This window comes from Pongo pygmaeus, chromosome 21, assembly GCF_028885625.2.
Source record: "Pongo pygmaeus isolate AG05252 chromosome 21, NHGRI_mPonPyg2-v2.0_pri, whole genome shotgun sequence".
Taxonomy (NCBI): Eukaryota; Metazoa; Chordata; class Mammalia; order Primates; family Hominidae; genus Pongo; species Pongo pygmaeus.
In genome coordinates this window covers 46,519,782-46,544,921 of record NC_072394.2, presented here as the reverse complement: position 1 = coordinate 46,544,921, position 25,140 = coordinate 46,519,782, and the positions used below count along the sequence as shown (strand labels likewise).

The window sequence follows — 25,140 nt, the reverse complement described above, 5'->3', positions numbered from 1 at the left end:
CCAGGAGTTTCATCTGGACTCTGATAAACACAAAGGAAGCCCAGGGCCTCTAGTTACCACTGTTTAGGACCCTTAGAGACCCGTTTGGGAGATCAGTGCTCCCCCTACTTCCATCCCCAGAGGGACGTTAGACAAAAACATGGCACCTTGGAAAAGCCCAACTCGGAGGTGCCCCTGGTAACCCCCTGCTTTGACTAAGATGGATCCTTCCCTTGGTCACGATGCCAAGAAGCATTGTGTCTTGGGCCCCCGCTTTCTTGGCAAGCAGTGGAACTGTCACTCCGCTGTTGCTTTTAAGCTCGGAGTCCTGACCGAGGTCCTAGTGTAATTAATATGCCTTCCCCTGCCTGTCCCCCAGCTGGGGCCCTCCACTATCCTGGCCACCTCAGCCCCCCACAAAGTTGGTAACCAGCAGGTCAGCCTGGACAAACTTAGAGACGAGGCTGAAGCCACCCCAACCCCGTCAATAAAGTGGATAAAGTAGTAAACAGAGCAGCTTACATTTACCGATTGCCTATGTGTGACACTTTACCTGCATTGGATCGCTGACTCTTTATAAACTCCTATGAGGCAGGTAACAATATCTCCATTTACAGATGAAGAAACCGAGGCTCAGGGAGGATCAACCCCTTGCTCTGGGTCACAGGGTTGGGGGTAACGAGGAGGGAAGCTGGGGTTTGAACTTAGGTCGGCCTGACCACATAGCCTATACACCTGACTACTAGATGATACTGTATGCCAAGAAACCAAAAGTGCACAGAGAAAACCCAAAATGTAATCATGGTAGGTTACAAAATTAGCTACACATTCTTGCCTCTCTGCGTCCACACCCTCCTATGATGTGACTCTACCATTTCTCTCTTCAAGAGGTAGGATCTATTTCTCCACCCCTTACTCTAGGATTTGCCATGTGACAGGCTTTGGCCAATGGGCCAGGGGTAAATAGGATACGTGCAGAGGTTTGAAAAGTACTGCACATTGGGGTGTACCCTCTCTTGCTACCCTGGGCACCCTGTGTCCATCACCACGTGAACGATCCTAGGCCACCATGTGATAAGAGACACACATCTCTCTTTTTTTTTTTTTTTTTGAGATAGTCTCACTCTGTCACCCATGCTGGAGTGCAGTGGCGTGATCTTGGCTCACTGCAACCTTGGCTTCCCGGGTTCAAGTGATTCTCTTGCTTCGGCTTCCCGAGTAGCTAGGACCACAGGCACAAGCCACCATGCCCAGCTAATTTTTGTATTTTTAGTAGAGATGTGGTTTCACTATGTTGGCCAGGCTGGTCTTGAACTCCTGACCTCAAGTGATCCGCCCATCTTGGCCTCCCGAAGTACTGATATGACAGGCTAGCCACGATGCCCAGCCTTGAGACATACACCTCTCATCATGAGATATGCGAGTGGCCAAATCATTCCCCTTTGGTGTCAGCTGACCCTGGGCCAACCACTGCAATGTCAATAAGGCCATCCTAGAATAAGCAGCTGCAGGCAGGCTATAAGCTGGACCTCAGAAATCACCTGAATCAGTCCAGATCAAAAGAATTACCTCGCCGACCTGCCAAATAATGAGAAATCATAAGAATTCATTGTTTTAAGCCACTAGGTATTGGGGTAGTTTGTTACACAGCAAAAGCTAATTGATACATTCATAAGACAAGACCAAACCAAAAATGTTATGCATTAAGAGTAATGAAATGAATGGGTTGGACTAGGGGGTCCCTACTGCCCCGTGTTTCAGAAGACCAGAGGACCAAAGGTTAAGGGTCTTTTTCCTTGTGTCTGCAACTCGGGAGGGGATTCCTATGTCTCAACTTGTGAGAATCCAACAGGGATAGACCATGCCTTCTGCGGGGAGGAGGAAAGTGGTAGGGAAGAGAAGAGGAGAGAGAAAGGAGACTGGAGGGGAATAGTTCAGAACAGGAAGAAAATGGGGGAGGTGTTAGGAGGTATATCAAGCACCTCCCACAGTCAATACCCAGACCCTGTCCCTAACTCCAAGGCCCTTGCCCCCAGGATCAAGTCCCCACTCCAAGGTATATCAAGGACCTCCCAGAGTCAATACCCAGACCTTGTTCCTAAGTCCAAGGCCCTGCCCCCAGGATCAAGTCCTCACTCCAAGTTTTAAACCCTGCCCCCAGGCTCCGGGCACAGGAACCATCTCTAAAGCAAGGTGGTCAAGTGGCAACTAAGGTACAGCTCAGCCCCTTCCCCAACAGCCTAGTCCAGGGCACCAGCGTGGAAAGGCCCTTCGCTTGGAGTGGGGGACCCTAGGCCACAGCCCCTAGCCCTGTGTGTGCAGCATGAGGGGCCTATCCTGGCAAGATGCTTTGGGACAAGGACCTAGAATACAAAGAATCTGAAACACAGCATTAAGTACTGCATTTGATAGGATTTGAGCCCCCTTAGGCCAGTGATATGTGTGACATTGGTAGTGGGAGGACTATTGAACTTCAGATCCATATACTTGTCTAGTATGTCACTGCTAACAAAATAATTCTACCCATTTTCCTATTTGTGAGTTCACCAGAGCTGAAATCCCAATCCCCATTTCATAGATAGGAAAACTGAGGCTGGGAGAGAAGTAAGTTGTCCAAGATCCCAAAGAAAGCAAACAGGAGTCAAAGCTGGGAGGAGAATGCATGAATGACACTGCATACCTCTCCTGCACTAAGTGAGTCCCACAGCAAGACTACATAGCTCCAGGGACCCATGGGGCTTGGTGCAGGAAAAACCCACATTTCCCTGATCACCAGAATCTATGGCTACTGTCGGGGGAGGTTTGCCAGAATTCATTTCTGGCTGGGCCCAGCCTCCATCTGCCCGAGGCTCTCCCAGGAGTTTCTCTGGTCTCACAAAAGGTGCAGGTTCCCCAGGAACCTGTCTGGGAACGTCCAACTCTGTTGTCTCCCAGGGTAATTCCTCTCCTGGGTAAGCCAGGAGCATAAGCTCAAACATTTCCCAAGGACGACTCCAAAATAAATGATTTCAGACTTAACAGAAGCAGCTTAATAAATTCCACTCTTCGAGTTTCTTTGGGTATTTTAGAAACTGATTTATACATACAATATCTCTCTCAAAATGAGACAATCAACACAGGATAAAATTATTGAGTTATGAAAATCAGGGTCACACAGAGGTGCAGCACTTTAAATTAAACCGGCAAAATATATCTTTCATACTAAATTGACTCTTTTTGTCTTGGAAATGAATGTTTAATCAGTTAAGACGCTGAAGTTGAGGGAGAAGCCTTAAGCATATTTAATTTTGTAAAAGGGGTTCGATTCCAATACTGTACATCACTCCTGCTAGCTGCCATACCTTTAAAGCAGAAGGCTAACTCCCACGCCTGCCCGCAAGGCTGAACAGGCCAGGGCAGGGGACCGGAAAGAATCGGTGGCCTCTGGGATCAGAGCCAAGGGGGCTTTGGCATTTATGAGATGGCTGTCAAATGCCTTGGCCTTGCCCACCTCTCCAGGGATGACATTCTCAGTGTATCTCGATCTGTGCAGACAACGTCTGAAGCACCCTGGCCATCAGCGTATCCTCTGTGCCACCTGTGGCCCTGCAGCCCGGCCGCACCATCCCTCAGCCATCTGGTAAAACTGAGAGGTGGATGGCAGGGGATAGAGCTGGGCTTGCATTCTGGCCTTGCTGTTTAAGAGCTGCATGACAGTAATTCATTCACAAAGTACTTATAGAATCTACTCTGCATCAGGGGACACTTCCTCTAGGAAGTGATAACCCCACATCTAAGGGGCCTCTTCCGGGCACAGAGCACCACACACTGATGCTATTAGAGAATTTACCACAGTCTTAGAAATAGGCTTTTCACTTTCTCTCCATCTGCACCAGGAGTCCCTCAAGGGCATCTTGTAGATCCCAAGCCTAGAACAATGCCTAGTACCTAGTGGGCGCTCAATGAAGGCTGTCACACAGCTGAGGATCACTGTGGTAGGTCGAAAAATGCCCCCCAAAGATATCAGGTCCTAATCCTTGGAACCTATAAATGGTGCTGTATTTAGAAAAGAGGGTCTTTGCAGATGTGATTAAGGATCTTGAGATGGGAGATTATCCTAGATTATCCCCAAATGCCCTAAATGCCATCACAAATGTCCTTAGAAGAGGGGCAAAGGGAGTTTTGCAGACAGAGGGAAGGCGATGTGAAGACGGAGGCAGAGATCAGAATGATGCAGCCACAAGCCAGGGAAGACCAGCAACCCCCAGGAGCCGGAGGAGAAGCGAGGCTGGATTCCCCCCGACAGCCTCTGGGGAAAGTGAGTTCCTCCTGACACCGTGATTTCAGCCCAAGGAGACTGCTTCTGGACTTCTAGAGGTGTGATAGAATAAATCTCTGTTGTTTTAAGCCCTCAAGTTGGTGGAAATCTCTTAGAGCAGCCATGAGACACTAATATAATCACCTGCCACCTTGGGGTCTCCATCCCTTCATGATACTATTATCATTATCCCTCGGTTTGCTTCTTGGGGGGATTACACAAGAAAACATTTGAAAGCCCTCTGCATGGTGCTTGACACCCAGCAGGTGTTAACACCAATTCCAGCGTCACCCACGTAGCATATATGCCTACCCACACACAGAGCCACGCCCGTTTGTCCTGTGGTTCAGATGAATTTAAAAACTCTGTCTTGAAGAGTCCCTTGTCTCTCTTCACCAGATAGTCCCAATGCATGTACATCTTCTTATCTGGTTTTCCCAGTTGGTCTGGGTGCCCTCCCCTGGGTAATAGAGTTTGGCTTATCTTTCATGACATAAAGAGGGAATATAAAATTCAGTGAACCCTTGCAAAGTCTAATGGAAGAATTAAGGCTATCTGAATTTGTGAAGCCTCTTAAACATGAGCTAGTTTTAAAGAAAATCTGGAAAACGACTGCAAGTGCCTATTTGGACAGAGCCCAACAAAAGCATTTCCTAGGGGGGCGATTAGCAGGTCATCTTTGATAAAAAGATAACACTCTTTGTAATTATCAGAGCTATTATAATCAGGTGGCCCTACAAATGTATCTGAAGGTGTCTGCGGTCTGCTCCTTTAGGTAAATGAGACTTAAGGGAAAACACTGCCATTTAGTTACAGTGGGAATTCATTTTTATTACAAATAACAATAGCAAATGCTCATTGAATGTTTACTCTCTGCCAGACATTTGCTAAGACTTTACATACATTATCTCTGATACACTTCATCACAATCTTCAGGTGGGTACAATTATGATTCCAAGACAAGGGAACCGAGGCTTCAGAGGTGAAGCCAGGATCTAATTCAGGTGTCTGGGACCAACCACCACCCCCACATTGTCTCCATTCACCCCAGTACCAAAGGCAGCAACACAGTGACCCCAAACTGTAGCCATGCTCACCCCTGCACCACAGCCCTCATAGCAGATGACAAAGTACCCACCTGGCCCTGCTCTTGTTTGTATTACCATAAATCCCAAATAGGGATGGTATGGAGCAGTAAGGTTTCTGCTAGAAAATGAGCCCAGTAAGCAAGTAAGGTACAAGCATTCTAACGAACTGGAAACCCATTTATGTCTAGTGTTCCATTATTGAAATGCTAAGCATGTGGGAGTTATTTATATCCTACTGCTCAAGCTCATCGCCAAGGTCTGATTGCAAAAATTCAAAAAATTGCAACCTCGGGCATAAATGGGTTAAAACCATTCCAGACATGGCGGTGTGAGTCCGAATCGCTAGGTTTGAGAGAGAGAAGAGGAAGCTGAGGACTTGCATTATTGATGGACCCACAAGGAAAAAATTTCCAAAGAAATGGAGCATCCATTTTCATTGAACTATTTCGTGAGAACCAAACACTATAAAATGTGGATCTTGAGTTGGTTTCCTCCCACCCTCCTTCCCTTCCTTGTCTCCTTTTATTTCTCACCTAGCTTCAAAAACAAACAAAAAAATGTGACGTGCCTTATGAAAATACACAGAGGACACCAGCTTTTTTAAACAAGGAAGTTTGGTGGTAATAAATGAAGAGTAAACAAAATACAGTTGAGATCGTTTGACTATAAAGCCACGTCCTGAGGTCCCAGGGGTCTGCTAGAATTGGGCCACAAATTTGACTGTGGCTTCTGAACAGTCATGGCAGAGGTAGACACAAGCCACCCCAAACCATGAGATTCTGCTAGGAAAATCAACTAAGCAGCCCTCCTCCTGTGCCACAGGTGTGTGTGTGACTCAGGCTGACAAAAGTGAACTGCTTCCTCCTAGACATAGTGGTCTGTCCAGCGATGCTGTCATGGTCCTCTCTGCCAGAGATGTCAGGGAAGATGCTAGCTGCCAGCAGCCATCAAGCCTGTTGTGTGGAAATGGGCCTTGTGACACTGGTGGGGTTCCTGGATTGAACCATGCCTGAAACCCTGTATCCATCCTCTGGATATTTCAGACTCTTTTGTATAAGTTTGAGTTTGGTCCCTGTCATTTAAAAATGAATGTAAGAGTCATAACTAGTACATAATATTAAATGTGAAGGGAAAAAAAGCAAAAATAATCACAAGTCACAGTTGCTCAGAAGAAGCACTAGAATTCTCTTAAGGAGATTTTTCTATGGTATAAAAAAATGCTCTACTGTTCTACCATTTTTCTGTAGATTTTGATGGTTCAAATCAGCCATTATTATTTATTTTTGAGACAGGGTCTTGCTGCGTGGCCCAGGCTGGAGTGCAGTGGCATCATCTCGGCTTACTGCAACTTTTACCTCCCAGGTTCAAGTGATTATCGTGCCTCAACCTTCTGAGTAGCTGGTATTACAGGTGTGTGCCACCACATCGGGCTAATTTTTGTATTTTTAGTAGAGACGGAATTTTGCCATGTTGACCAGGATGGTCTTGAACTCCTGGCCTCAAGTGACCCACCTGCCTCAGCCTCCCAAAGTGCTGGGATTAGAACTGTGAGCCACCATGCCTGGCCTCAAATCAGCCATTCTAAGGATATATATCTCCTTAGAATGGGATTCAGGACCCTTATGATCCAGGCCCTACTGAGCTCTTTCATCTCCTCTCTCTCCTTGGCTCCAGGTCCTTCCTCTCCAGCCCAATAAAAAGAATGAACCACATGCCGTTCCCAAGCATGGCACGAGCACCCTTGCCGCCTCTTTTTGTACCTGATATTCCCCCAACCTGGGAAAGGTTCTTTCTTGCCTTTGTCTGCCTGCTACATTTTTGCCTATCCCAGGAACTTTAACTGAGTAATCACCCTCTTCTCTGGCAGCTTAAGCAAGATACAATTTTTTAAATTATATGATTCCATTTCTATGAAATGTCCAGAATAGGTAAATTTATAGAGACAGAAAGTCAATTAGTGGTTGCCTAGGGCTGAAGATTTCAGGGGGTGGGTTGGGAGTGATGGCCAAAAATATGATGTTTCTTCCTGTTGTTTTTTTGAGAAAGGGTCTCACTCTGTCACCACAGCCTTGACCTCCCGGGTTCGAGTCATCCTCCTACCTCAGCCTCCCAAGTAGCTAGGACTACAGGTACATGCCACCACACCTGGCTAATTTTTTGTTTTGTAGAGATGGGGTCTTGCTATGTTGCCAAGGCTGGTCTTGAACTCCTAGACTCAAGTGATCCTCCTGCCTCAGTCTCCCAAAGTGCTGGGGTTACAGGCGTGAGCCACCATGCCCAGCAATAGAGCATTTTTCTTTTTTCTTTTCTTTTCTTTTCGTGATAGGGTCTTGCCATGTTGCCCGGAGTGCAGTCAGTGCCTTTTCACAGGCACGATCCCACTACTGGTTAGCATGGGAGTTTTGACCTGCTCTGTTTCCGACCTTGGCCGGTTTACCCCTCCTTAAGCAACCCAGTGGTTCCCCACTCCTAGGAGGTCACCATACTGATGCCAAAGCTAGTGCAGCCAACTAATTTGCATAGTGCACTACAGCCCAGAACTCCTGGGCTCAAGCGATCCTCCCATTTAGCCTCCCAAGTAGCTGAGATTATAGGTACACACCACTGTGCCTAGCTAGTGTTTCTTTATGGGGTGATGAAATGTTCTCAAATCAATTGTGTTAATGGTCACACAACTCTGTGAATATATGAAAAGCCATTAAGTAGCATACTTTAAATGGGTGAATTGTATGGAATATAAATTATACCTCAATAAAACTGTTAAAAAATAAAAATGAGATTATACTATTAACAAATAATGCAAACCAATACTGAGATATTGTACCCAGAGCTCCAGAAGGAAGCAGCGTGCTGACATTAGATTTCTCTCCATACCCACCCACCGTGTCCCACAGACTCCCATGCAAGCAACCAGGTGAACCCAGACCCTGCCCATGAGCAGAGAGTTCTTATCAAAGCATCAACATTCTTCTGCTTCCCTCTCAACCCCTTCCCTGCTGTCATCAGCAGGAACTGCAGCAGGTGACAGGGACTCACCGTGGGCAGCTGGCCCGACAGCAGGTGGCTGTCCTGTGCTAGCATGTTGGACACCATGATGGCTGGGAGGTCCATGGCCTGATAGGAGTAGGCAGGGAGCAGACCATTGGGGGTGAGGCCGTGGCACAGCGAGTGGTAGCTGGCTTCGTGGTCCCCCAGGTGCAGGAGGGATGGCTCCGGGAGGTTGGGAGGTGTTATCGGGGGGATCTCATAGTCTTCGTTGTTCTCGCTCTGGCCGTTGTAGGTCTAAAACATCAAAAAGACATGTCGGTGGGGGTCAGTGCCTTACAAGCGCAGAACATACCCAACAGTGCTAATAACAGCAGCAACAATAATGATAGCAACCCCTTGGCAAAGGAGAGAACGGATGATGCTTCTGCAAGGCAGAGGGTCAAGACGGTGCCCTGACTCAGTCAGACTCCTGCCCTATCCCCAAACAGATGTTTCCTCCCACCAGAGGCTCTGCATACAGAAGCCTGCCCTCCTGGAGAATGGGGGCCGGCTCCCCCTGTTCCTCTCTGGTTTCCCACCAGATGTGGCCATGACAGTCACCTTGGATCCATCTTTCCGGCCCACCCATTTCACAGATAGAGACTCAGGTCCAGGGAGGAAAGCAGTCCATCCAAGGTTGGGGGAAGAGTTGGGAATGGAGCTGAAGTGTCCTGATTCCAGGCCTGGTGATCTTTCCAGGGAAGCCGGGCCATTTTCTCTTGTGCTCCCAACACTCAGCCCAAGGCTTCTCAGTCTTTCTCATCTTGGTAAATGGCACAAACAACCTTGCAGGAGCGCAAGCTAGAAACCAGGAGTCACCTGCGCACCTTCCTTTCCAATCCTGCCTTGTTTATTTTTTCCCACCTCGCCAAACTGTCCAGGAACCTCCAGGACAACGCTGAATAGAAATGGTGAGAGCAGACATCCGGGCCTTTTTCCTTATCTTAAAGAGCTCAATATTTCACCACAAAGGATGCCATTTGCCACAGATTCTTTGAGGTATTCTTAAGCAAGCTGAGGGACATCCTGGTGGGTCAAAGTGTGTGGCTTTATTAAAATCGTGCATGGCTTTTCAATTTTATCAAATTCTTTCCCCCTGCATCCACTGACAGACTCAAATGACCTTTCTCCTTTAATTCAGTTAATATAGTAAATGTGTAATTTGGTTTTCTAATGGTAGATCAATCTTGTGTTCCTGGAATAAACCCTATTTGGTCATGACATATTATTCTTTCTATAGATTGTTGGGTTTTGTTGGCTGATGTTTTGTTTAGGACTTTTGTATCAGGTTCACAAGTGCGACTGGCCTATTGTTTTCCTGTCTCATTCTGTCCTTGTTGGGGTTTTAGTAACAAGGTTACATTAGCTTGAGGAGTCATTCTTCCATTTCTACACTCTGGAAGAGATTAGACCTAGCAGAAGAGAGATGTGTCAACTGGAAGATGACTCTGAAGAAATTATCCAGAGTTCAGCATAGACGGTCAAAAAGGAAATATGAAAGAGAGATTATGTGCACAGCGGACAGAGTAAGAGTGTCTAATGGATGCCTGTTCAATCAGCATTCGGGAAGGAGAAGAGTGAGAGAACTGAGGAGATAATAGCTGAGAATGTTCCAGAACAGAGGAAGCATATCAAAGGCATTGGCAAATATAAAGGTAAATGTTTTCCACACTTTTTCTTTCATTTTTTAAATGGACATAAAATAATGGTACTTACTTACGGGGTACACAGTGATGTTTTGATACAAATAATGCATAACGATCAGATCAGGGTAATTGGCATATCCGGCATCTTGAACATTTATCATTTGTGTTGGGAACATTCAATATCTTCCTTCTAGCTCTTTCAGACTATATAACTACCTAACATATATTGTTACCTACAGTGCTAAATCTTAAATTAATCAAGAAATATGCATAGAGGTGGGGGGAAACCTAAACCACAATAGCATGTAAGAAATAACATCTTCTAGCATCACTGTATTGTTTGTTAAGTGCGTGTGTTAAAATAGTGAAGGTCACTCAGCCTGGCACAGGACCTGGTTGGTGGTAGCCAATTCCCTGAGTGTCTGCTGGATGAAGTTACTGAGCAGCGGTGATAGCTGGGTGCGCGTACAGCCTGTGGCAACAGCAGAAAGCACAAGATACCTAAATTCCATGGGGGAGAGACCTAGACTACGCTTTACAGTTGTAGAACAGACTGAGAGGGTAAGTGCCTTGCCACCCTGGGACCCACCACTGGGACCCAGAGCCCACGTGGCCCCTTGCTCATTTCCTCCCTCTGCAGGGCTACAGCGGGATGATCTCATAGATGGGCAAACAGTCATCTGGGAACAGGCCATGACCATGCCCACGTTCCTGCTTCACCTTCTCCTTCTCTGTTCTCATGCTAGGGTTCCTCAGGCTGTCCTGAACTCCCCTCTCTTCCTGCCCTACATTGCCTCCCCAGGTGGACCTCAACCAGTCTGGGTTTCGATTCTCATCTAAGTGCCACATTTACCCCTTCAGCCTTGGTCACTCATCTGAGATCCAGGGCTCAGCCCCTCCATGCCCAATCAATGTTCTCATTTGTTGATCATAATACCCCTTCCCCTGCCGTGTCCCTGTGTCCTCCCCATCTCAGCAAGTGACACTACCTTCCATCCAGTTCATAGAACCACGAACCTGGGACTCACTCCCTGACATCTCTCAAATCCAATGAAACGCCTCCAAAATATCTTTAAAATCTGTTTCTCTCCCACTGCCACTATCCTAGTCCAGGCCACCACCACCTCTTACCAGCCCTTTTCATTGGCCACTCGGGCTGCTCTATTCTCTTTCTGTAGCCAGACTGGTCTCTATCAAGATGATCATCACACGATGTCAATCCTACATCAAATGATGAGCTCCCCACTGCCTTCAGGATGAAGTCCATAGTCCCAGATCCAGCCCTGGAAGTCCTTGTATGGCCTGGCCCCGCTACCCCTCTAACTACAGTGACCTCTCCTGCCTCTGGGCTCTCCCCTACACAGTTCCCTCTGCTGCACTCCACCCGCCACACGTTGTCCCTCCCGTGGTTCGTTCCTACTCATCTCTCCACAATAGGTTTTGTTTAAATGTCTTGCCTGATACTCCAGGGTAGATCAAACCCCATTTCACACCCCAAGATTGCCCAGAATTTTTCCTTGGAAGCACTCATTGTTATAAGTAGTTAACTGACTTCTTGTGTGATTATTTGTCGGATATTTAATGTGAGTTTTGCTCCCTATATCCCCAATGCCTCAGTCAGAACCTGGCACAGAGTTGGAACACAAAGTAAGAGCTCAGAAACAATGAGTTGGCCTATAATCCCAGCACTTTGGGAGGCCAAGATGGGAGGATTGCTTGAGCCCAGAAGTTTGAGACCACTCTGGGCAACATGGTGAAACCCGATCTCTATAAAAAAAATTACAAAAATTTGCTGGGTGTGTTGCCATGCACCTGTAGTCCCAGCTACTTCGGGGGCTGAGGTGGAGGATCATCTGAGCCCAGGAGGTCAAGGCTGAAGTGAGCTGTGATTGTGCCACTACACTCCAGCCTGGGTGACAGAGGGAGACCTCATCTTAAAAAAAAAAAAAAAAAAAAAAAAAAAAGGTGAATGTACAGCCAGGTCCTGGGGTGGACACCATAAACATGCGTCTCACTCAACCTTCATGACTGCCCTGGAGGTGGGAACTACTGTCCCTATCACGCAGGAGGCAGTGCAGTGCAGTGGTTAAGGAGGCAGTGCGGTGCAGTGGTTAAGAGCCAGGCAGCTTGGGTTTGCATCCTGGCTCTGCCACTTACTGCCTGTGTGTGACTCTGGGTGCATTACTTACCCTCTGATACAGTTTGGATATTTGTCCCCTCCAAATCTCATGTCGAAAAGTGACCCACTGTTGGAGGTGGGGCTGAACCAAAAGTGTTTGGGTCATAGGGCAGATCCTTCAGTAGTGGTTTGGGACCCTCCCTGTGGTAATGAGTGAGTTTTTGCTCTATTCGTTCATGCAAGAGCTGGTTGTTTAAAGAGACTGGCACCTCTTCCCCTCTCTCTCTCATTGTCCTGCCATGTGACATGCCTGCTCCCCGCTTCACCTTCTCCCAGGAGTAAAAGCTTCCTGAGGCCTCATCAAAAGCTGAGCGGATGTGGGTGCTATGCTGATACAGCCTGCAGAACCATGAGCCAATTAAACCTCTTTTCTTTGTAAAAGATCCAGTCTCAAGTATTCCTTTATAGCAATGCAAAACAGACTAAAACACCCTCTCTGTGCCTCAGTTTCCTCATGTGTGAGAAAGCGGGTAATGACAGTATGTATCTACAGGGCTGCTATAAAGAATAAATGAATCAATAACATGTAAGTTTCTCAGGGCAATGTTGAGCACACAGTGAGTGATGTCAGCATTAGTTATTGCTATCCTTGCTGCCCTTGTCTGGAGTTTCAGAGATGGTGGGGACTTCCCCAAGGACACAGAATAAGCAAACAGTAGCACACTGGGATATGGGGGACAGGGACACATGCAAAAGGTAAGTAGAGTCAAAATGGTTGCTGGTGGTCATGAATACTATGATACTATGGGGGACACACACAAGGGATTGTATAGGGAGCATCAAAGGAGTAGAGTCTTGCCTTAGAATGGGCAGAGGGGTTGGGAAGGCTTCCTGGAGGTGGCGACTCTGAACTGGAAAGCTGGCAGTGGGATTCTACTTTCTGGGGTGATATGATACCTGTGGCTTATTGCCACCTAAAGGCAGTTGGCCCCCAGCCCATCTCGGTGGTCAGGCTGAAGACACACATCACCGTGTGGTGCTCAGACCTGTATTGTGCAAGTTAGGAACACTCATAAATGAGGATCCTGAGCCAGTGAGCTGCTGTTTACTTATTCTGTGTCTTTGGGGAAGTCCTTTAACTGTCTTGTCATCAGTGCCTAGCACAGTGCACAGTAATGACTCATTACAACACAATAAATGGGCACGGGAAATGGGGGAATGTCCCGGTCTCTAGTTTCAAACCACAGCTCTCCTTCCCAGCATACTACACGCCCCTCAGCCACCTGCTGTTCATGTGTTTTGACCACCACCTCCCTCCCTGTCCCTCAGCACCCTTAAAATAGGTGCTGACACAGAGAAGGTGCCCAGTGAATGCTAACTGACTGCTCAAGTCCATTCCTTTCAGTCAAAAAACAAAACTTCAATCCACTGGAACCAGCCCAATTGACCAGAAGCCTTTTGAAAAAATAAGCATATGCTGTATCAAAATATTGGAATCACACAATTATGACAATTCACTTAAAGAGGCAATTAGCACACTTAAAAATAACTAAGCATGCAAACATGAACATGCCTCTTCTGAATGCAATCAAATCCTACATGCATGACACTGAACACAAAACAACTTGTCCTGAGTACCTACTATGTGCCAGGCACTGAGCCCAGCATGTCCATATACATTCTCCATTTAATTCATATGTGTTCTGTAGAGAAGTGATTATTATCTTCGTTTTGCAGATGAGGGACATGGAGCTTAGAGAGTAGAGGTGTCACATAGCTAGTAGGTCCTAGTTGTAATTCAGACCCCAGTCTTGTGACTCCAAACCCAGCATTTTCCTACAGTAGAATTGGCCATTCCATGGTGCCTAATTTTCTCTCTACCACTGGCATCCTCATGAAAATATAGAAAGAGATGCTAAGTCATAAGAGCTTTGCCAGTTAAAAATATTAGTAAAATCTTACAGGAAATCTGCAAAGAGTTACCTCTTCATTTCCACTCTTTCTTTCTTAAACCCACTCCAATCATGTTTTCATCCCACTTCCACCAAAACTGCTTGGGAAGGTCATCAATGACCTCCATCTTCCAAAATCCAGTGGCCAATGCTCAGTCTTCATCTGGCCTTCATCTTGACCTTATCAGTGGAATTTGATATAATTAGTGCATCCTCCTCCCTTGGAACAAACTTCTTCACTTGGCTTCTGGGACACCAGAGATATTGGTCCTTCAACATCACAGGCCATTTCTTCTGTATGTCCTTTGTTGGTTCCCATTCTTCTCCTTAATCTATTGATGATGACATTCCCAGAGCTCAGATCTTATACCCTCCTCTAAACACACTCACTCCCTGGTGCTCTCATCCAGACTCTTGGCATTATGGACCATCTGTACGCTGCTGAGCTCCAGTTCTTACCACCAGGCCAGACCTTCTCCTGAAATGCAGACGCATATAGCCCACTGTTATTTGTCCTTCCCTTTGGATGTTAATTGATATCTCAAACAACTTAACACATTTAAGAGAGAACCTACCCCTCCCACAGTCTTCTCCACCTCAGCTAATGGCCACTCCATCCTACTGGTTGCTCAGGCCAGAAACCAAGGTGTCATCCTTGACCCCTCTCTTCCTCCCACATCCTACATGAAATGTGTCCAAAAATACCATCAGCTCCACCTTGAGCCATCACCCTCTTTGCCCTGGATGACTGCAGCAGTCTCCTCCCTGGCCTCTTGGCCTCCCTGCCTCCACCCTTGCTAAGGTCCATTCTCACCCCAGGGCCAGAATTATCCTGCTAAAATATAAGCTCTGCTCACAACCCTCTAGAGCTCTCCTTCTCACTCAGATAAGGAACAATGGCCCCATGCTATGTAGTCTTGCTCTCCCAAGTCCCATGTCCATTTTTTATCTCTCTGACATCATCATCTCCTATTCCCCTCGTTCATACCACTCCAGCTACTCTAGGCACATTTCTGCCCCAGAGTCTTTGAAATGGCTGTTCCCTTCCTTTAGAATACTCTGCTTTCAATATCCACACAGCCTGCTGTTCTTTCCCCATTGAATGGTCTTGACACCCCTATAGAAAATCAACTGACCATAGATGTATTGGTTTATTTCTAGACTCTCAATTCTATTCCATTGGTCTATATGTCTATCGTTACGCCAGTACCACATTGTTTTGACCACTGTTGCTTTATGGAAATTGGGAAGTGTGAGTCCTCCAGCCTGTTATTTTTCAAGATTATTGGTGCTATTCAGGCCCCCTGGCAATTCCATATGAATTTGAGGATGAGATTTTTCATTTCTGCAAAAAAGACCAGTGGAAATTTGATAGGGATTGCACTGAATCTGTAGATGCTCAGATAGTATTGCCATCTTAACATTATTAAGTCTTCCAATCCACAGACATGGATATCTTTCAATTTATTTAGATCTTTAATTTCTTTTGGCAATGTTGTGTAGTTTTCAGTTTAGGAGTTTTTCCCCTTCCTGGTTAAATTTATTCCTACATATTTTATTCTCTTAGATGTTATTATATATGGAATTTTTTTTAGTTTCCTTTATGGGTTGTTCATTGTTGGTTTACAGAAACGCAAGTGACTTTTCCCATACTGATTTTGCCCTGAAACTTTGATGAATTCATTTATTAACTATTTGTTATAATTTTAAAAGCAAAAATTTTACACCATTGGAAGAACCAAAGAAAGTAGAAGAAAACAGAACTTTATCAATCTAGAAAAATCTGCAAAGAAAACAGGAATGAACTATCAAACATAATAAAGAATACTCATAAAATGGCAGCATTAAGACTAAACATTCATAACACAATATGAATGATTTCAATTGCTTTATTAAAAGACAAAATATTTTTATTAAAATACATATAGCATATGGTTTATAATAGACATATCTAAAATAAAATGACCTCTAAGGTAAAAATAAATAGACATCAGCCGAGCATGGTGGCTCACGCCTGTAATCCCAGCACTTTGAGATGCCAAGGTGGGTATATCACCTCAGGTCAGAAGTCCAAGATGAGCCTGGCCAATATGGTGAAACTCCATCTCTACTAAAAATACAAAAATTAGCTGGACATGGTGGCGAGTGCCTGTAATCCCAGCTACTCAGGAGGCTGAGACAGGAGAATCCCTTGAACCCAGGAAGCAGAGGTTGCAGTGAGCTGAGATTGTGCCACTGCCCTCCATCCTGAGTGACAGAACAAGACTGTCTTTAAATAGATAGATAGATAGATAGATAGATAGATAGATAGATAGATAGATAGATAGATGTATCAGGCCAACAAAAAGCAGAATGGCAAAATTAATTACAAATTAAGTACAAATCAGGGCAAAAAAAGCATTAAAACATATCAAAAGGAACACTTAAGTCAATAAATGATATAAATCTACTAAGAAGAAATGACAAATTTTTATGTAAATTGATAAAACCACAGAAATATAAAATGTAAAAAACTGTTAGTACAAAACCATAAACAAAATGGGCAAATCAGTCAGATAGAAATGAGTGAGGATTAAGGATTTGAATAACACAATTCACTCTTTTGATTTATTCCTTTCAAATGTCCATAGAACACTTACAAAATATAACCAGGTAAACTACAAAGAGAATCTCAAACTCTTCAAAAGGTAGAAATTAGATAGATCACATTCTAAGACCTAAATACACTGATAGGCTTTGGCTCTGCATCCCCACCCAAATCTCATGTCAAATTGTAATTCTCAGAGTTCAGGCAGGGGCCTGGTGGGAGGTGAATGGATCATGGGGGCTGATTTCCCCCTTGCTGTTCTCGTGATAGTAAGCAAGTTCTCACAAGATCGGTTTGTTTGAAAGTGTGCAGCCCTTTCCCCATCTCCCTCTGTCTTCTGCTGCCACGTGAATATGTGCTTGCTTCCCCTTCACCCTTCTACCATGATTGTAAGTTTCCTGAGGCCTCCCTAGCCATGCCTCCTGTACAGCCTGCAGAACTGTGAATCAATTAAACCTCTTTTCTTTATAAACTACCCAGTCTCAGGTAGTTTTCTAGCAATGTGAGAACACAGACTAGTACATGCACCAACCTAGTTATTAACAAAAACAAACAAGTAAAAAAAATGGAGGGAGGGAAATCCTCCTACATACTTAACTTAAACACTTTAAGAGCAATCATCTAAGTAACTTCTGTGTTAAAGAGGAAATCACAACTGAAATGATGAGAACACTACCTGACAAAATTTATGAGAGATGGACAATGAAAAATTATACTTTTATCGAAATGAATTTATTAGAAGACAAGAAAGACAAACTCAGCACTCAACTCTAGAAGGTAGAAATAACAAAAATAAACTGAAATAACAAAAAAACTGAAATAACAAAAATAAACTGAAAGTCTATAGGAGAAAAAGTAATAAAATAGAAAACAAATTTTAGATAAGAAATACAAGGAAGAGATTTTTTTTTGAAAAGGCTAATAAAATAAGGAACCACTGACAAGAAAAAAGAAAAAGATACCCAAAAGGGAATGAAAAATATATTAATTCTTTAAAAGCCATTGAGAATTCCTTTGATACAGTATCAGGCTAATCTTGATCAATATTTATAATTTTCAGCTTGTTAATTCTATCATTTACATCTTCCTAACAACTATTACTTTTCTTTTTCTGCTTGATCCTTTGGTTTCTGAGAGAAATGTGTTAAAAATTTCCACTGTGATTGTGATTTTATCAACCTGCTGTATTGCTTCATATATTTCAAAGCTATGTTGTTAGGTATTTACAAATCAATTGTTATTGTATCTGCTTGGTGAAGTGTTCCTTTTATTAGTGACGGCTTTCTACTTTAATCCCAGTTAGTGCTTACATGAAGGTTCTCAGGCTGCCATTTTGACTATCGATCTTCATTTCCCACCACAATGCTGTATAAGAAAGAGGTGAAGATTCACTGAGGGAGTAGTGGGTGATTTGACCTTTCTCCAAATAGCTTGTTGAGAGTTGGAGCATAGCATAAAAGGAGAAGTGGCATTCACTCCCTGGTGATGCATGGTGAGAAATGATTCTTAGGAGAACCCAACTTGTGTCCCCAGAATTGAATCCTGATTATATATTCCAACAACCTTCCAGCTTTGTTGGGAGGAATATTTGAAACACATGGAAACATGAGGTGCTGTAACTCTCATGTATTGAGAGTTACACTGTTGATCTGCAGAAAGAGCTCTGGCTTTGGAGTTACACTGACATGGGGAATCTTACTTGCTTGAGGGCTTCTGGCAATTTATCCAAACTGCCTACTACTCAGTTTCCTTGTCTACACAACCCCACCTAAGAGCTGAGAGAATTATACAAGGAAACAGATGGGAAAACACATTAACAAAAAGTCAGCATAAATCCCACACACATACCCAAGGAAGAAAAAGAAAGCCCTCGGATGATATGCAGAACAAGTAGAAAATGGCATTTCCATTTTACAGGTGAGGAAACTGAATGAAGTTCAAAAGGGAAAAATGACTTATCCAAAGTCATATGGGTAGCATTTATGAAAATGAGGACAAGAAGCCCTGCCTACCAGCAGCCAAAGCTTTGCTCTGCCACTGTTCAAGCTCCTCCCAACACACACAAGTCCTGGCTAGGCCAGGGCAGGCCTGCTCCACGCCTCTTGTTCCAGTGTCATGTTAATAATGTTTTCTTTCACTCTAAACAGTGTCCTGGTTTGGCCAATAAATTATATGGTCGCCCTACCATCTTGCCATTTTAACAAGTAAAACCCACACCAGCAAGAACATCTCAGCTACAACATCACCGATCATTAGGGAAATGCAAATCAAAACCATAATGAGATACCATCTCACACCAGTCAGAATAGCTATTATGAAAAAGCCAAAAAATTACAGATCCTGGCAAGGTTGCAGAGAAAAGGTAACACACTGTTGGTAGGAGTGTAAATTAGTTCAACCATTGTGGAAAGCAATATAGCAATCACTCAAAGAACAAAAAGCAGAACTACCATTCAACCCAGCAATCCCATTACTGGATATATGCCCAGAAGAATATAAATCATTCTTCCATAAAGACACAGGTACGCAAATGTTCATTGCAGGACTATTCACAACAGATATGGAATCAACCTGAATGACCATCAATGACAGATTGGATAAAGAAAATGTTGTATGTGGTACATATACACCATGGAATACTATGCAGTCATAAAAAAGAATGACATCATGTCTTCTGCAGGAACATGGATGGAGCTGGAGGCCATTATCCTTAGCAAACAAATGCAGGAACAGAAAAGCAAATACCACATGTTCTCACTCATAAGTGAGAGCTAAATGATAACAACTCATCAACACAAGAAAAGGAACAACTGATACTGGGGTCTACTTGAGGGTGGGAGGAGGGAGAGGAGCAGAAAAAATAACTAATGGGTACTAGGCTGAATACCTGGGTGACAAAATAATCCATACAACAAATCCCCACGACACAAGTTTACCTATATAACAAACCTTCACACGTACCCCTGAACCTAAAATAAAAGTTTAAAAAAAGCCATCTCGGCTAAAAGACTGTAGTGCGATTCAGTGTTTCTCAACTCTGTTTTCACAATAGAAAATGGCATCTTATCCAAACTCCAAACCCCATCAACTGGAGCTGAGCTCCTAGCACTGTAACTTCTTATCACGGGTATAGTGATTTTATGAATTCTGCAGGGAATGAAATGCAATTTTGTCAGGCTTGTCTGTGTCCATAATGACCGAGTCAAATTAATCATCTCAGATAATACCCCTGTGTCACCCATCCCAGACATGTTTAATAGAATCTTTCTAATTCGAGTCTCACCATACATCAGATCTGGAGTATTGCAGCACTTCTGAAAACCAGGACAATTATGCCTTTTGCTTGGCCTGTCATTTTCCTGGACTAAAAATGTTTCTTAAAAAATAAAAAACTAAAAGTCCATACCATGTATAAGCCAAACGGGAGAGAAAAGCCATACCGTTAAAATGAAGCGTGGATTCTGGAGGAGGTGGGGGAGGGGAATGTAATATCTTTTTTCAGCCTTTGTCTACAGGCAGAACCTCCAAGCCGAGCCAGGGCACTCACAGGAGTACATCTAACACCCTCCCACCGGCAGTCTGCCACGCTGCTGGCCACAGCTGCTCTGTGGCTGTTCCTGACCCTGAAACGCTTGGATCAGGGCAGACAGAGGCATCATAGTGGGACAATGACAGGCAGTCACATTAGACAGGAGTTTTGTTGACTAAAACCCTATCTGGGAACAAACATGATAATCCCCATGTGTTCTTGCTCAGGACACAATCTGACTCAAGCTAAGGTTCCAGCAGCATCCTGGGTGATTCACTGTGCAGGGACGGGGAGGCTCTGGAAAGATACATGATTGGTGGGTGAGTTTGGGGGTCCTTTTCTTTAGGAAGCAGCAGTCCCAGCAGAACTTCAGTAGCAAAAGTCGCAAGGCTGGGGATAACTTGTGAGCAACAGCATTTGAATGAGAAGAGGCAGCCTGAACCAGGCATTGGCCCCATTTTACAGATAAGGAAGCTCAGTTTTCCAATAAGTGGTAGACTTTTTTTTTTTTTTTTTTTTTTTGGAGACAGGGTCTGGCTCTGTCACCCAGGCTAGAGTACAGTAGCATAATCTTGGCTCACTGCAGCCTCTGACTCCTGGGCTCAAGCTATCCCCCCACCTCAGCCTCCTGAATAGCTGGGACTACAGGCACGAGCCAACACACCTGGTTAATTTTTTTGTAGAGATGGGGTTTTGCCATGTTGCCCAGGCTAGTCTCAAACTCCTGAGCTCAAGCAATCTACCCACCTTGGCCTCCCAAAGTGCTGGGATTTATAGGCATGAGCCACTGTGCCAAACTGTCTCTTTTTTTTTATTGAATTTTCTTTTTTGAGACAGAGTCTTGCTCTGTTGCCCAGGCTGGAGTACAGTGGCATGATCACAGCTCACTGCAGCCTCAATCTCTCAGGTTCAAGCGATCTTCCCACCTGAGACTCCCAAGAAGCTGGGACTACAGGTGTGTGCCACCATGTCCTACTATTTTTTATTTTTTTCAGGCGTGTGCCATCATGTCCTACTATTTTTTTTTTTTTTTGTAGAGACCGGGTCTTTCTATATTGCCCAGACTGGTCTCAAACTCCTGGCCTCAAGCAATCCTCCCTGCTTTCCATTCCGAAGTGCTAGGATTACATGCGTGAGCTACCGTGCCCAGCCTCAAATGACATTTTTATAGCTACATATCCAACTGCCTCTTTGATACTTTCCTTCCCATGGATGTCCTGCACAAAAGCCCAGCAAACTTTTTCTGCAGATAATATGTATTTTTGGCTTTGTGAGTCATATGGTCTCTGTCACAACTATTCAACTCTATTGCTATAGCATGAAAGTAGCCACAGGCAATATTTAAACTAAGGAGGATCCCATGTTCCAGTAAAGCTTTATTTACACAAAACAGGTGGAGGGTCAGATTTGGTCCAAGGGCCATGATTTCTTTGACATGTCCAGAACTGAGCTTGTGGTCCTCCTTGTACCCACCAAGTCCGTTTCCCCCTCAGTACTCTTCTACCGGTGGCTCAAGCTGGGAACCTGGGAGTGACATTCAATTCCTCCCTCTCTCACCCCATCTCCAATCAATCACAAAGTCCTGTCAGCCCCAACTCCCCATGTATCTCAAATCTTCCCACCACGATCCATCTGCAGAGCAACCATCCTAGTCCAAGCAGTCATCACCTCCCACAAGGACTGCTGTAATCACCTCCTCAATGATCTCCTAACTTCTAATCTCGTTCCTTCCAAATTGTTCTCTCCATAGCAGCCAGGGTAGAGGTTCTACACAGAAAACTGATGGTGATACTCCCGTTAGTTGACGTCCTCTTTATGCTCAGATACAGTGTGTGTGAAACCCTCTCTGCAGCCTGCAAAGTCCTGCATGATCCGGCCCAGCTGCCTTCCAGTCTCACCTCCTATGACAACCCCTCATTGCTATGGCCAGCCTGGATGGTGTCTGACATGCCACGTGCCTTCCTCATTCAGGGGGAACTTGAACATCACTCCCAGGTTCCCATCTTGAGCCACTGGTGGAGGAATACTGAGGGAAAAACATGCTCGGTGGGTATAAGGAGGACCACAAGCTCAGTTTTGGACATGTCAACATTCCTAAATCAGTTCGGATCAGCAAATCACAGGCCGTGGACCAAATCTGGCCTTCCACCCTTTTTTTTTTTGGTAAACCCTGCACGAATGTGTTTCATGTTCTAAAACCAGCATTACCTCTGCCATTTTTCTATTTTTTTTAATTATACTTTAGGTTTTAGGGTACATGTGCGCAATGTGCAGGTTAGTTACATATGTATACATGTGCCATGCTGGTGCGCTGCACCCACTAACTTGTCATCTAGCATTAGGTATATCTCCCAATGCTATCCCTCCCCCCTCCCCCCACCCCACAACAGTCCTCAGAGTGTGATGTTCCCCTTCCTGTGTCCAGGTGTTCTCATTGTTCAATTCCCACCTATGAGTGAGAATATGCGGTGTTTGGTTTTTTGTTCTTGCAATAGTTTACTGAGAATGATGATTTCCAGTTTCATCCATGTCCCTACAAAGGACATGAACTCATCCTTTTTTATGGCTGCATAGTATTCCATGGTGTATATGTGCCACATTTTCTTAATCCAGTCTATCATTGTTGGACATTTGGGTTGGTTCCAAGTCTTTGCTATTGTGAATAGTGCCGCAATAAACATACGTGTGCATGTGTCTTTATAGCAGCATGATTTATAGTCCTTTGGGTATATACCCAGTAATGGGATAGCTGGGTCAAATGGTATTTCTAGTTCTAGATCCCTGAGGAATTGCCACACTGGCTTCCACAAGGGTTGAACTAGTTTACAGTCCCACTAACAGTGTAAAAGTGTTCCTATTTCTCCACATCCTCTCCAGCACCTGTTGTTTCCTGACCTTTTAATGATTGCCATTCTAACTGGTGTGAGACGGTATCTCATTGTGGTTTTGATTTGCATTTCTCTGATGGCCAGTGATGGTGAGCATTTTTTCATGTGTTTTTTGGCTGCATAAATGTCTTCTTTTGAGAAGTGTCTGTTCATGTCCTTTGCCCACTTTTTGATGGGGTTGTTTTTTTCTTGTAATTCTATTGTTTTATTCTATGTATTTGCATGTTACATGCTACAAATATTACTCCCAATTTGTCACTTGATCTTATTTATAACTTTTGCCATATCAAGGGCTTTACATTTATGTTAAAACATTAAATGTATTAATGTATGATTTCTGGCTTTCACATTATGCTTAGAAAATGGCTTCTCCATACTGGTATTACTAAGATGTTCAACCATGACATTTTTCAGACATGGGCCTGGCTCGATCTGAAGGCCATGATCCTTCCTTACGCCACATGACTTTCCCACGGTGGCCTCAAAATGGGAGCTCCTTTGGCTCCAAGACACTGCGAGACGCTGAGACTTCCCTTTAAATCACTGCAAGGGATGCCACACCACATGCACGTGCCCTGCCCTCATGTCAATGCTGGGAGGCCTTACAAGGGAGGTAGGGGTATCCTGGCTCCTACACGATCGCTCCTACACAATCACTCCTGATGCTGTCCTGGGTCACTTACCTCTGTCCATGCCACACGTGGTTGGGAGCTGCTCTTGACCATCCCAGCCATCGTTCAGATAAGTCTCCCAGTTCTTCCACCTCACTCTCTCCACTCCAGCCACATTCCTCAAACATGCCAGGCACACTCCCACTGCGGGGCCTTGGTGCTTGCTGTTCCCTCTACTGCAATGTCTTTTCCCAGATCTCAACTCCCTCGCCCCTTCAAGTCATTGCTCAAATGTCACTTTCTCAGCAGCGCCTTCCCTGGCCACCCTGTTTGCAAGTGCAGCTCCTGCTGGCACACCCAGTTCCCCTACCTGCTCAGTTTCCCCACAGAACTTTTACCTGCAAACATACAGTATACTTTACTTTTTAAAAATAATGATTATGGCTGGCTGTGGTGGCTCACGTCTGTAATTCTAGTACTTTGGGAGGCCAAGGCAGGCGGACCACCTGAGGTCAGGAGTTCAAGACCAGCCTTGCCAACATGGTGAAACCCTGTCTGTACTAAAAATACAAAAATGAGCTGGGCATAGTGGTGTATGCCTGTAATCCCAGCTACTCAGGAGGCTGAGGCAGGAGAATTGCTTGAACCTGGGAGGCGGAGGTTGCAGTGAGCTGAGATCGCACCACGGCACTCCAGCCTGGACGACAGAGCAAGACTCCAACTCAAAATAATAATAATAATGATTATTGCCTGTCCCCTTCACTAGGATATAAATTCCACCATTTGGTCACTGATATATTCCAAGGGCCAAGGACAGTACCTTGTACATAGTAGGCCCTCAATAAACATTTACTGAATAAAAGGATGCATGAACAAGTAAGGACTGGAGTGTTTGACTGCTTTGTTCAGTTTCATCTCAGCACCCATACCACTGCCCAGCACACAGTAGATGCTTAGTAAATATGTTTTGGAGTGAATGAATGAAAGAAAGTCCTAATGGTCTGCTACGGCATGGGGCTCAGCACTGCACCATCTTTCCTGCAAGCTCTAAGAAGTCAGCAAAGGTCTGAAGCAGCCTCCCCGCTCAGTGACGCTGTTCAGCATGAAACCATTCTAACTTGGCCCATCGGGGTCTCCTGGTTCCTTGTCGTTATCTTAGCATCTTCTCATGAAGATTTGAGCCCCCACCTCTGACAGGCTGTGTGACCTTGGACAAGTCACTGACCCCTTGCTGGGCCTCAGTTACACCAACTGTAAAAAGAGGCAATTGGATCAAGGGATTTTTAAAATCAAATTCAATTCATGCCTGTGCTCCTTGTATGCAGGTACCCAGGCACACACAAGGCAGTGCTGATTTTAAAGGCAGCAAAAATGATGAGTAGGCTCTCTAGTTGTTTCTGTCTTAAAATAAGCTTCT

The 25,140-nt window shown here is 44.8% G+C and overlaps 1 protein-coding gene across 5 annotated transcripts in view; it reads right to left on the bottom strand.

Moving 5' to 3' along the window:
- TOX2 (TOX high mobility group box family member 2) overlaps nt 1–25,140 on the bottom strand; it is a 155,246-nt gene that overhangs the window by 53,815 nt on the left and 76,291 nt on the right. For all 5 annotated transcript variants that reach the window (XM_054467708.2, XM_054467711.2, XM_054467709.2 and 2 more), the window contains exon 3: nt 8,401–8,646. In XM_054467708.2, coding sequence (XP_054323683.1) covers nt 8,401–8,646 — 246 coding nt within the window. The remainder of the gene's footprint in view (nt 1–8,400; nt 8,647–25,140) is intronic.